This window comes from Monodon monoceros, unplaced genomic scaffold (assembly GCF_005190385.1).
Source record: "Monodon monoceros isolate NGI ecotype Baffin Bay Population unplaced genomic scaffold, NGI_Narwhal_1 Super_Scaffold_18, whole genome shotgun sequence".
Taxonomy (NCBI): Eukaryota; Metazoa; Chordata; class Mammalia; order Artiodactyla; family Monodontidae; genus Monodon; species Monodon monoceros.
This window is the reverse complement of record NW_021703774.1, coordinates 57914874-57928435: the sequence shown is the minus strand read 5'-3', so window position 1 is coordinate 57928435 and position 13562 is coordinate 57914874. Positions and strand designations below refer to the sequence as shown.

The following is a 13562-nucleotide window of genomic DNA, read 5'->3' as shown; positions in this document are numbered from 1 at the left end:
CAGAGTTGTGCATGTGCAGTACAACATGCATAGCAGCCTGTAGGGCCCTGGTTGCAGAGACAGAGGACGGTAGCTCTTTGCAAATCAAACTGGTTCCATTTTTCCTCTAATTCAAATACTGAATGCTGTGGATGTTAAATATACACGTAGCTTTTCATACACTGCAATTATTACTATTCAGCATTAACTACAGTTGGCTACAGATTCTGTTAGCTTTATCCTCATGCGAAAAGGAATGAGTCTGAGTATTTCTGAGATGCAGATTCAAGGTGCTGTAAGCATGAACGTACTTCCGTAAAAGTGGCAAAAGCCTTGACTATATCAGCAAGTGTTAGAAGTACTGATCATCAGACAGTCTAACAGAAGAGCTACATATTAGGGTAATCTTCCCTATCTTTAGGAAAAGTTTTTGCCTACATTATTTCATGTGACTCCTGGGTTATATTAATTTAGTAGTTTACTGTTTTGGGTTTTTTTTTTTAAATAAGATAAAGGATATTTTGATGGAGTAACAGATTCTTAAAAACCATTTTCAAGTTTAATCCCAAAGGAGGCCATTCTTTTCATCACCTAGGCTTCCGTTTCCTAATTTATGAAAAGGAAAAGTGTGTGTCTTCATGAGAAATAATCTGTGATACTGTGTTCTTTCTAGATGAATGGTATGCGTATGCCACATTGATATAATTAAAATTAATGAGCAACTAATAATATCCATAAAGAATATCACTCCCGAAAGAATGCATCCAGTGATAAAGGAGTGCCACCTAATGTTCAGTGTGGACTTCAACATATCCAGGCCACACAGCCATGTGACAAACACCACCCCTCAATTGGAGCCCTGAAATTATATATTAAATCATGGTAATTTTGCAGAGGCCCTAATTGAGTATCAAAATAAGAATTATGACTTCTTGAAGAAAATTTGTATCACTCATATGCTCTAGAAATTGATTTTTCAAAAGGAAGTAAACAGTCTTTACTTTTCTCTATAGCTACAAAAAAAAAAAAAAAAAGAGGACAAGAAGAAATTTACTCCTAAAATATTTTAAAAATTTAAACACCTTGGTCTCAACTGCAGTAGACTAGAAAGAGCCCAGGCTTCCAGGCTAAACAGGTTCAAATCAGAGCCCTCCCACTCAACAGCAGTATAACCTTGGGTCTTTCAAACCTGAGACTGTTTCCTTACATGAAAAGAACTTAATTTACAGTAGGCATAAAATAAATGATAGATATTAGTTATTAAGGAAAGTACATCTCCCATTATGATTTATAAGCTAATAAGTTAACTTAGTTTTTAATAGATCCCCTTCCAGTCATCAGGGCTTTAAGAAATGTTTTACTGAAAAGACAACACATGCCAGGTCAACAATTTCATCCTTCTCTAATCCCTTGCATAAAAAAATGACCTAATCTCAGTTCTTTTCTGATCCTTCCTCCAACCAGTCCCAAGTAAGTTTAAAGCATTTTTTTTAGCCACTAAAGAAATTATCAGGTTTAAACAGCAACTCTGATGAAAGAAGAATAACATGCACTCAATTCTCTTCACTCACTTTCTAACATCTAACACATTACATAGCAGGGTTTTAAACAATTTAAAACAATAATTTTTAAAATCCAGTTAAACTATTTCAAGAATATCTTCCCCATGACATTAAAAAAAAAGGGAGTAATCTGATGTATGTGTGTGTGTCTGTGTGTGTGTGTGTGTGTAAAAGAATCTTTTATTTTTAACCCTTGGATTAATATCATCAAACTTTATTAAGTTAACTTTGCAGTTCTCAAAAATTAAGTCTCTTTTGAGCCTAATCTTCCCTTTAATATTACAGATTTATTGTTTGTATAAGTGACAATTTAGCTGTAACAGATAAGAACAGTTTCATGACAGCTCAGTGTATTAATTAGGAAGGTCTTTTAAGCACACTGTTACTGAGGGCCTCCATGGGCCAGGCCTGGGAATGCAAAGGAGCATAATATTGGGTTGGCCAAAAAGTCTGTCCAGGTTTTTCCATAACATCTTACAAAAATCCCGAATGAACTTTTTGGCCAACCCAATAAATAAATCCTGCTCTCCAGGAGCTCACTCTCCTCGGCACATTACTCAGTCCTCACTCTGAGAGCCAGAAGGCAGATTACAGAGATAAATTCCCAATGCATGTCTTTGAAAGCAGATAGAGCCCCTTCTCCACCAGCACTGCATTCCCAGGAGACTAAGCCTTTGGGAAGAGGCAGAGGGGATCATGGAGACCGTAGGAAGAATAGGCAGGGCCAGAGACGTCGCTACTTCCTTCTCTCTCCTGGCCTTGGAGGTTTCTCTCTTTTCTCTCCTGGATTTTAGATGTCTGTCCCTCTCCCTCTCTCTTGGTCCTGGATTTCTTTCTCTCCCTCTCTACCTCTAAACTTTGGACAGCTTTCTTTCCTAGGGAAATAAAAGGATATTTAAGAAAATAGAGAATGCAAAGGAAAATAAGGCAAACAGTGTAAAAAAGGATCATAAAACAGAACTGAAGTTGGTATTTACTGATATGGTATTGACTAAATAAAGTTTTTAATTCCTTCTCTTATTTAAGAAATTAGAACTACAGCAGTATGGAGTCAGTCACATCTACATACAGCGATGCACACCGCATCTAGACATGTGCACAGTGTGGCAGCAAGAACATCTCACTGAGGGAGAAGACATGTGGGCCTCTGAGTACTTCCCAACCTAGCTTCCTCATCTATAAAATTTGGGGATAAGACTAGATTGGTGGCTCACAAACATTCTCCTTTTTTTTTTTTGCGGTACACGGACCTCTCACTGTTGTGGCCTCTCCCGTTGCGGAGCACAGGCTCCGGACGACGCACAGGCTCGGCGTCCATAGCTCACGGGCCCAGCGGCATGTGGGATCTTCCCGGACCGGGGCACGAACCCGTGTCCCCTGCATCGGCAGGCGGACCCTCAACCACTGCGCCACCAGGGAAGCCCCACATTTTCCTTTTTTTTTTTCACCAGAACCTACAATAAGAACTACAATTTCCACTAGAACCAATACACACACATACACCCTCCACAATGGAAAAAAAAGTTCCATGAAACAATTCTTATCCTAGAATGTGCAATGTACTAATATTTTACACTGTTTTTAAAAGCTAGTTGCTATTCACAATTTAGAGTTCATAATCCACCAATGGGTCCCAACATCAGTTTCAGAAACACTGGTCTTACGAAAATCCAAAGTCTCCTTCAGCTCGAAGAGTTTATGATTTCATACCACATAGGGCTTATATGATCTGGCCTCAGGCTACCTCTCAAGCACATTTCTGCCACTCTCTCCCTCACTCTTCTCTGCTCCAATCTTACTGGCCTTCTTGCTGGTCCCTGGACAGAGCAAGCAGGCTCCCACCTCAGAATCTTTGCCCTTGCTATTCCCTCTGCCTGGACTACTCCACTGCTAGGGTTATTAAGGCTCTCTACAGTATCACTTCATTCAGCTTTCTGCTCATATGTCAGCAATCTAGAGAGGTTTCCCTGGCCATCCAATAAATACCACCTCCTTCTACTTTCTTCAGTCTCTTCTCCCATAATCTAACTTTTCCATAGCACTTATCAATAATTAACACTATATTACATGTTTGTTTATTGTGTGAATTCCCACCCCCAGAAATTTTAGCTCCATAAGGGTAGGACTTTGTCAGTCATTGCTGTATATCCTGGATGCCTAGAACAGTGCCTGGTATATGACAGGAACTTAAAAACAACTGTTGAATGAATGAATGAATCTAGAGTTCCCTCTCAGAATACAACAGCCTACTGTTTGAGACTTAGAATTTTAGATTTTCTCTGGTGGTAAACAGCCCTTGATCAAAAACAGTTCTCCACTCCTGGTCTTTACCAAAGGGACTAGCAGGGAAATTCAGCGAAAAGTTAACTTCCCTTCTTTTCAACTACCTTTTCAGAGCATTATTATTCTTCCTTGAATGTCCGTGCTTCTCTGCTCTCTACTGATTTTGATATTCCTCCTCACATGCAATTCCTATCTCTAAAGGACATTATGAATTAGTTCAGAATCTTAAATGCCTTAAAAAATGGAAAATATTATGTAAATATCAGGCACTATCATTATTAAACCTGCAGCTGTGCAATGCTTCTGTCAGGTGCTAAAATGAAAAAAGAAAGTGAAGAAGGGGAGGGGAACCAGAGTAACTGGAGGTGCTACTTTAGGTTGAGTGGGCTAGGAAGGCCTCTCCCACGAGGTGTCATGTAAGCATCGGAAAAAGTAAAGAAGCATTTCAGGCAAATGGAATAGTAACTGTGGCTGAAGTCCATGTAATTCTGGGGGAAAAAAAGATGTAAACTTTTAAAGACGTATATCTCAAAAGGTTAAACCAAAAAGAATCTGCTTTAAAATCATATTAATATGCACACCTCAAGTACTTCCCAATAGTCACCAGATGTGTGTGTCTTGTGCCCACCTACGACTCACCCAAAGGGACATCTGGGTCAATAGGCAAAAATGTTCAAAAGAAAGAGAAAAAAAAAAAACATTTGTTAAGTAGGCTGAAGCTTGAACAATGAACCACAGTGACACTTTCCTACTGTTTCCAAATGCCTTCTAGTAAATTTAAGGAATCGATGTTGACATTAGCATGCTAAGTTTAATTTGGGATTTATATATATTCAAAGTTGAAGAAAATGTGAAATTCAGTGAATGAAAAATAACACAGAAAAAGGTGTAAAGTTAACTAATCTTGTTTTTAATTAACACTCCTACATAGTGATTAGTCTCTCCTCTCCGCTCCTACATTCATCAGGTCTCTATCTTAACACCTGTCAATAACAACAGTAGTAGCAACAGCTAACATTTATTGGATGCTTACAATGTATAAAGCATTAAGCTAAGCACTTTATCTCTTTTAATCATAACAATATTCCTATGAGGGAGTTAGTATTATTATCATGTTCATTTTACAAATGAGGAAATTGAATTTCTCTAAGTTAGTAGTACAATGTTACAATATATCATATTTCTCTCTTCCCTGCCTTCCCTCTTCCCCCAAGATTGTGAGCTCCTTAAAAGATCTAGTCTTATTCATCTTTGTATCTCAGATTTACGGCATGTAGCAGGAACCCAACAGGAGGGCAAAAGGATGAGTACAAGAGTCTCTGCCCCACTTCTTAGTATTTCAATTTTGGTTCTAAAAATGTTCTAGTGATGCACGCCTCGACCTATGTGTGTACTGAGAGTCAAGATAAATTCTCAAGCCCATTACTGGATTTTAAATGGAAATTCTGGGGAAAAGTGAGCATATTATTATAGGATCCATTCTCCCTTTGGAGATAAAATGTTTAATTATTTAATTATGAAAAATACTCAAATACCTAAGATATACAAATATTCACCTTTCAGAGATTTGGGCAGATATAGTAAAATTCAAAAAACTACTTAAAGAGCAAGATGGTTTAACATAAATGATAGACCTGTACTTGCCACTAGATGGAGGGATTTTCCATTTTTCCAAAGCCCTATTTCTGAGCCTCTGTAGCAAGAAACAGATTAGGCCTAAAAAGGGCTCCTTTATATTTTCACAATCAAATTATTGAATAATAAAATTTCAAGACTACCAGTAATAAAAGCAAATAAAACTTAGCTCCCAGCTAATCCACTTAAGCTTGGCAGAAATTCATGGATCTCAAGATTTAATACTTACTGAACATATATCAGACATGCTTAGCTGTCTCCTCCCAAAAGGACATGAGAGTTATTGAAACTGGTCGCAAGAACTATTCCTGCCATCTCCCATCCCCTCCTTTTTCCCTGACCTTTTACTGCTTCCTTAGGAAAATGAATCTCTAATAGAAATTGAGGAAGATGGTATTTAATATACTGATATAAAAGTAAATTTTTAAATATCCACAAAATTGGACAGTAACACCACTAACCTCAAATATTTACTTCTGAAGCTTGTTTTAGATTTTAATCACCTTCCATTCTCCCCATCTTCTCATTAGGTAGTAGTTTGGTTAATATGAAAATAATAAATTTCGTATGTCTGGTACATTACAGTTTATAAATTATTTTCACATACATTACCTCATTTGATCCTCACAAAATATGAACAGAAATTATCATTCTGATTTTATGGATGAGAAAACAGTTGCCCAGAAAGATTACACGTCACACAGTAAATAAGTGCTGAAACCAATACTACAGTAAGGATTGAAAACTTTCGATTTCTAGCTCTAGACCAGTTCCTTTGTACTACAATCGGCTGCTGCTTCAAAACAGACGAGAGGACTGGATAATCTGTCTTTGAATAACACTTTAGGAAAGGTTACTCCTATCTTCATCAGTATATACAGTCAATAAATTTTGAATTGTAACAATTTATGAAAGATGTGAAATAATTAGAGAAATGTTTTACATAAGTATTAACAGCATTTTTCATCTATAGAAAATTAGTGATTTATAATCTTTCTCTCTCAATACACTGGGTAAAGAAAGTGAAAGGGTTCGAATCCATTGTTACATGCATGTATTAAATGTATAGAAATATCAGGTTAGAGATTAGGAGAAACAGGCACCATGGCACACTTCTAGTAGTGTACAAACGGGTAAAACTTTCTGGAGGTAATTTGGCAGTGCATATCAAAAAGATTTTAAAATGCACATGGCCTCTCACCCAGTTATTCTATTTCTAATTTATTCTAAGAAAATAATTTTGATGTGAGTAAAAATGTGTCTGCAAAAATACGTTTATTATGGTGTTAAAAGACCAAATTAATAAATAGATTGGTTAAACCAGATTAAATGAAGGAATATAACGTAGTTCTTAAAACTGATCTGGAAAAATGTATAAGACATATTAAGTGAAAAAAAATTTGTAAACAATGTATGCAATAGGATCACATTTTAAGAGATATATACATCTGTGTGTGTGTATATATATATATATACACACACACACGTGTGTGTGTGACTGAGACAATATTCTAAAATATTAATACTGATTGTATATAGTCAGTGATATTACACATGCATTCAATTATATTTTTGCACTTAGCTATTTTCAAATCTCTAAAAATGACTACATCTCTACAACAGAGTAAGTTAAATATTATATATATAAATTAAGTATATATTTTATATGTTTTGATACATTATGTATTACCTGTATTTTATATATTACATAAATATATAAAATGCATATAGCATATGTATGTTTAACTTGTACCAGAACTATGGAAAACAAAGAATGAAATTTAAATTTACATATGTCAGAAAACCCTGGAGCCATTATGCATGTCTACAGAAATACATTTTAAAGAATAAAGCAACATGAAGAATGAATAGCACATAGGATGAGTCAGGAGAGATAACAATAACAACTTAATTAGACAAAGTGCCTAGTATCAGAAAATAAACTTGAATTGGGCAGTACATTTTAATAGCAACAATTTCTCACATCTAGTTAATAGAAAGTCTTAAAATACCAACTTTTGGAAGTGAAGTAGCTTAGATAGTTTTTGCAGGAAAATGAATATAAGGTTCATAGGAAATGTTGGAGATACTTCTGGAGAACAAGGGACTTCAACCTTATGCTATAGACCCATTAAGAAAGGTATCAGGTGAAATCACAGCAGAACACATAATATCCCTAATAACCATGTAGAAACTATGATGCATACCCACCTGGAATGGGGGGCTCTGCCTGACGCATCTTACAGAAGATATTATGGAAACAAAAGGTCCAGTAAAGGGCAATTAAATTATGAAAAGGCAATTATAAGGGGAGAAATTAGTCTCTAATCTTCAAATATAAGAGCAGGACAAAAAAAAACTTTCTTTCCAAAGTTTACAAGATCATAAATGTTACAGATGAAAATAGGCACTGAACGACCAAACTAATATGGCTAACATTTAAATAAGTCCAGATCCAAGGAAAATAAAATATTTTGATGGAATAGGAAAAATGTATGAGATACATTATTCTATCGCATTTAGAATGAAACCGAAAATCCTTCCCTTCCTGCCTTTTGTGACAACATGGATGCAACTTGAGGGCATTATACTAAGTGAAATAAATCAGACAGAGAAAGACAAATACTGTATGATATCACTAATATGTGGAATCTAAAAATCCAGACTTATAGAAACAGAGAGTAGAATGGTGAGTACCAGGAGCTGGGGGAAGGGGGAAATGGGGAGGTATTGGTCAAAGAATACAAACATCCAGTTAGAAGATGAATAAGTTCTGGGGATCTAATGTATATAGCACGGTTATTATAGTTAACAATGCTGTATTACATACTTGAAGATGCTAAAAGAATAGATTTTTTTTCCTCCAAAAGGATATTAGCATGTTTAATAGCATTCTCTTATTACATTTCATTATTCATGGCCAGTCCTTGAATCAGGGGCTGGTCAATGTACAATGTAAACAGAAGGATACAATAGTGGCAACATTTTTTAATTCAATTTTTTGTTATACAGGTAATACCCGAATTCACTTGATAAAAAAATAAAACCACTGCAGTTCAGACTCAAATTCCCTTTGATCAGCTCCCCAAATCCAAAACTCTCCCCTAAACACAGAGGTGACCACTGTTACCAGCTTGTCTATATATTTGCCTAATATTTCCATAGAGAATACATAGTACTATCACGTGGGTTTGTATTTTGCTGGGTTTTTTTTTTTTACATACATTGGAAACTACAAATATTCTGCAACCAATTCTGCAACTAAATTCACTCAAAAAATTCTTATCTAAGTTGGTACATATAGATCTATAACAATCTCCTTAAATGCTACATAATATTCCCAGCATGGACACACCATGGTTTACTTAGCCATCTCCCTATTGATAGACATTTAGGTAGTCTCCCATTACAAACAGCCCCTGTCAAAGGCTGGAGACTTCAATCTGGTCCGCCTGGTCCTATGTTCCTACCCCTTGCAAACAAGAAGATTTATCATTCACACTGTGTTAAGTACACAAAATAGCACAAGTGTCCTTAGGAACATTTTATAACAAATTTATAGTAAATTTTTTTGTCAAAATCCTAGGTCCCACTAAGATGATTTTTTTTTCTGTTTGTTTTTGGCTTTTTTAAAATATACAATTGACATATATAACATTATATTACTTTCAGGTGCACAACGTAATGATTTAGTATTAGTATATATTGCAAAATGATCACCACAATAAGTCTAAATAACACCGATCACCATACATGGTTACAAAATTTCTTCTTATGAGAACTGTTAAGGTCTACTCACGTAGTGACTTTCAAATATGCAATACAGCATTATTAACTATTGTCACCATGCTGTCCATTATATTCCCATGACATTTATTTTATAACCAGAAGTTTATACCTTTTGACCACCTTCATCCCTTTCACTGACCCCTCCACCACTCTGCCTCTGGCAACCACCAATCTGTTCGAAGAGAGTAGATCTTAAATGTTCGCATCACAAAAAAGAAACGGCGAGATTCCCTGGTGGCGCAGTGGTTCAGAGTCCGCCTGCCGATGCAGGGGATACGGGTTCGTGCCCCGGTCCGGGAAGATCCCACGTGCCGCGGAGCGGCTGGGCCCGTGAGCCATGGCCGCTGAGCCTGCGCGTCCGGAGCCTGTGCTCCGCAACAGGAGAGGCCACAACAGTGAGAGGCCCGCGTACCACAAAAAAAAAAAAAAAGAAGAAGAAACGATAATTATCTAAGAGATGGAGGCAATCATTTTGTAATAGATAAGTGTATCAAATTAACAGATTGTACATCTTAAACTTACACAGTGTTATATGTCAATTATACCTCAATAAATCTAGGGGAAAAAAGAAAAGATGGGGGACAAAAAGGCAGAAAAAAGACAGGAAAAAAGATAAAGAGGAAAATTAAGGCATTATATTAACCAGTTGCTATGCAGTTTTGCAAATACAACTGCTAAACAAGAATATAACAAGCTGTAGACTGCATTCGTAATAAAATATATAGGGGAAAATGTTTTAAGTTTCAGGTTTTTATTTTTGGCTCTATACTTTCTGATTCAGTTGTAGTAAATAAAATCCTGCCTAGCTTTCAAACTTTAGTTCCTCCAAGTTAGCAGTTCAAGTAACATAAAGAATTCTGGATGGGGAAGAAGCACGTGGCAAGACAGTAAGCCTATTTAGAAAAAACTTTATAAAGTTGAAAACTGAAAAACAATTCATGGAATGAAATCCTGTTCTTTATTCAGCAATCATGAAACTCTCTTTGAAGGCTGTTTTAAAACAACACCAACTTTGAGACACTTATTTAGTCTAATTCTTGTGGAACATAGTTGATCATCTTTAAAGGCCTTATACTAGCAGTTCATCTTGGGTAACAGTATTCAAATCAATGCTCTCTTTTAGAAGATATATAACATTCATATCTCTTTATTACTCAGAAGAGTCTTGGAATTATCTCTATTCTCTGTATGCACAAAAGTAAATAAATTGATGATTCTATTATATTCTTTATCTTAAACAGCATGCATGTGAGACATCCTTAACTACAGTTGCCTATCTCTGCTTCACAAGATACAGGTGATGCTAGAATTTGAAGCCAGAACCCAATTCTGGTGCTAGAAGCTAGAACTGTAACAAACCAGATGCAGACAATTTAATTGAAGAGCAAACAAACTCCATCCTCAGCTGCTTATGGAGACCATCAGCTTTCATAGAGTACAGATGCCCATGGCCAGACTGAACACGGAGAAAGGACATCCATTTCTCTCTTTTTCTAAAGGCCTACTCTTTCTCATAAAGGACTGACAGCAACTGACATAAGAGAAAGATTTGGATGCAGAAAGAAATTTGAAAATTCAACTCTAGTAAATTTTAGGCTTTCATGAAATTCAGAGTTTATCCTGACACACAATAAGATTGTCACTAGGTCAAAGGAGGAAGAAGAAATCTGCATGCCTTGAGATTTCAACGATTTTGCCATTTAAAGTGTGTCTTGCTCAAAGTACATTTTACCTTGAACTTTGTGGATCACGAGTCACAGTAAGAAATATATTCTGCGTCATAACCCAGTACACATAACATACATACAATTTAAAACAAAAGTTTCATGAAAGCGACCCTTACTATATGCAATATGGTAATGTCTATTTCATGTGTCTTCTTTTTTAATGCTGGCTACATACCACAAACTAATTTCATGACCGAATAATGGGTCACAACTATAGTTTCAAAAACACTGCTGTAGTATATACACGTGGTCTGCCCTTTACCTACCTCTCTATCGGAATCTCACACTCCACCATACTCCCCCCACTGCTGTCACCCACACACCACCTCATAACCTATCAATAATAGCGATTTTTTTTTCACATTAAACCATAAGATCAGTGCCTGCAATACTCAGAAGATCTTTTGATCTTTTTGCTAGTGCTGCCTAGAACCCTTCCCTCAGATCATCGCACTTTATCACTCAGACTTCAAGACAAAAGTCTCTTCCTCAGACGAGCCTTCATTGACCACGCAATTTCTCAAAGAGCCACCACACACAACTCGAGCCAGGACAGAGGGTGCGAGGAGGAGTTCACTGCTCTTAGGGTTGTTGGGGAGTCTGAATGACAGGCACCAAAAAACAGTATTTCACAAATATCTGAGTGCCTAACATGATATAAGCAATAGCAGTGAACAAAAGAAAGACCCATTCCTCTAACAGTTCACAGTTTATCAAGTGTGACAAATCTATGAGCAAATAATTTCGACTGAATATGGTAAGTACAAGTTTGAGGGGCCTCTGCAGCAACCAGGTAGAGATGTCCAGGAAGCAACTAGGCCTTAACAGGTCTGAGATGAAACTGAAATTTAAGAATGAATGCTTAGGCATTAGTAGAATTCATGTGTGTGGATGAAATCAACCAAGGAAAATGTAGAGACTGAGAAGTGAAATTATTAAGGAGTGAGTCCCAGAAAATGACATTTTAAAAACAGGCAAAGCCAGTGGAAAAAAAGAGGGAATGAATAACCATGAGCTTCAGTTGTCAGAGAGGCTAAATAAAATAAATTTTGAGAAGAAATTACTGGATTTGGCACTTAAAAGGCCGTTCGAAATTTAAGCAAGAACGACTTCATGAAGCCATTAGAGAGGAATTCAGACAACAGAGTGTTGAGGACGTAAGTGACCGAGCAGAATTTGATACAAATGGAAGCACTATGCTTTCCAGCAGTTTACTGATAGATTGATGGGAGGACTGGATAAACACAGGAAGGGGAAGGGCTTTTGTTTTATTTCATTTTCTTAAGATGTATGACTTGAACACTGAGGAGAAGGAAATGGAGAGGAAGAGGCTGAAAGCACAGGAAAGAAAAACTATAACCTGAAGCAAAAGTCTCGTAAGGAGTGGAAGGGAATAAGATTTAGGGCAAAGATGGAAGCTTTATCCTTCAACACCTGTTTCTATCAACTAGAAACACAAGACCGAATGATGGGTAAAAAATAGAGATCAATGTATAGGTTGGGGCACGAGGTTAAAGAAAGTGACTGTTAGACTCTGTCATCTGCTTAGAATGGAGGGGAAGGGACAGGGTTTGTAAAGTGAGGGTGTGGAAAGGGCTCGGAAGGAAAAGGGCAGCAGAAGATTGGAGTAATAAAATGGATCGCTGAGTAGTACTGGAGAAGGGTGGTGGGTGGGTCTCTGCTAAGTTCATAGCTATACTCATCTGACAATAGTCATCTCTCTATCTTCCAGTTCCTTACCTGTAAGTGTTTAAAATATTTGGTAATTAAGTGAATTAACTAGAACCCTGGTGTTTTCAAACACGTGACTGAATTATCTACAGGCTTTTGAAAAATGCAAATACGGAGCCCCATTCCTATTTATTCAGAATTTCTGGGGGTGAGGCTCTAGCAAGTGAATTTTCCAGAAGTGATCTTGAGGGGCATTCCTGTTAAAAAGTACGGACCTAGAAGGTAATCAACTGGCTAGAAGAGAGCTAATGCAAAATACAGCTATTACTATATGGCCCTTAGACAGGGTGTGGGACAGTACTCGGCCACTCAAGAAAGCAAAGATTTCAGGAACTAGGGAGGTTCGGATCAGTAATGAGAAAGTTATACACACACCACAACATACTATTAAATGAAGCGCGTTAAGGTGAAGCTGGGAGCTTGAGAAACAAAAATGCAATGATGAAAAATGAAAACATTTTAAATGTTTGTTCGAAATAATCTCTCACCTCAGACTATTAGACTCAGTGTCTTACCCCTAAACTTCCTGTCACATTACTCTCGAGGCTTAGCAGTACCAAAGTGGAATTCAGAGTGCTACAAGAAACAGGGAAAGAGGAAATTGCAGGGACTGCTCCTGGAAAGGGAGAAAGAGATAACGGCGTGAAGGCAGATGGGACGCGGACGCCTCTCAGTGCCCAGACAACCAAGGACCTGGGACGCGGAGTAAAGAAGACCCCGGAGCCGTTCTGGCCTCGCCTGGCACTCACCATCACCTCAGGATCTCAGCACAAGGAAACAGGTATGGTTGCGACAGGAAGTATACAACACCAACACCAACGCCGGGTTACTCTGGCAACAGAGCTCCACCTACTGC

General features: G+C 37.2%; 1 protein-coding gene across 1 annotated transcript in view; it reads right to left on the bottom strand.

The window, feature by feature from the left end:
• The window catches only part of NME7 (NME/NM23 family member 7), a 258169-nt gene extending 244653 nt beyond the window's left edge, over positions 1-13516 (bottom strand). The window contains exon 1 of the mRNA XM_029227185.1: positions 13456-13516. Within this exon, the coding sequence (XP_029083018.1) occupies positions 13456-13458 (3 nt within the window). The 5' untranslated portion in view covers positions 13459-13516. The remainder of the gene's footprint in view (positions 1-13455) is intronic.
• Positions 13517-13562: the final 46 nt, after the last annotated feature.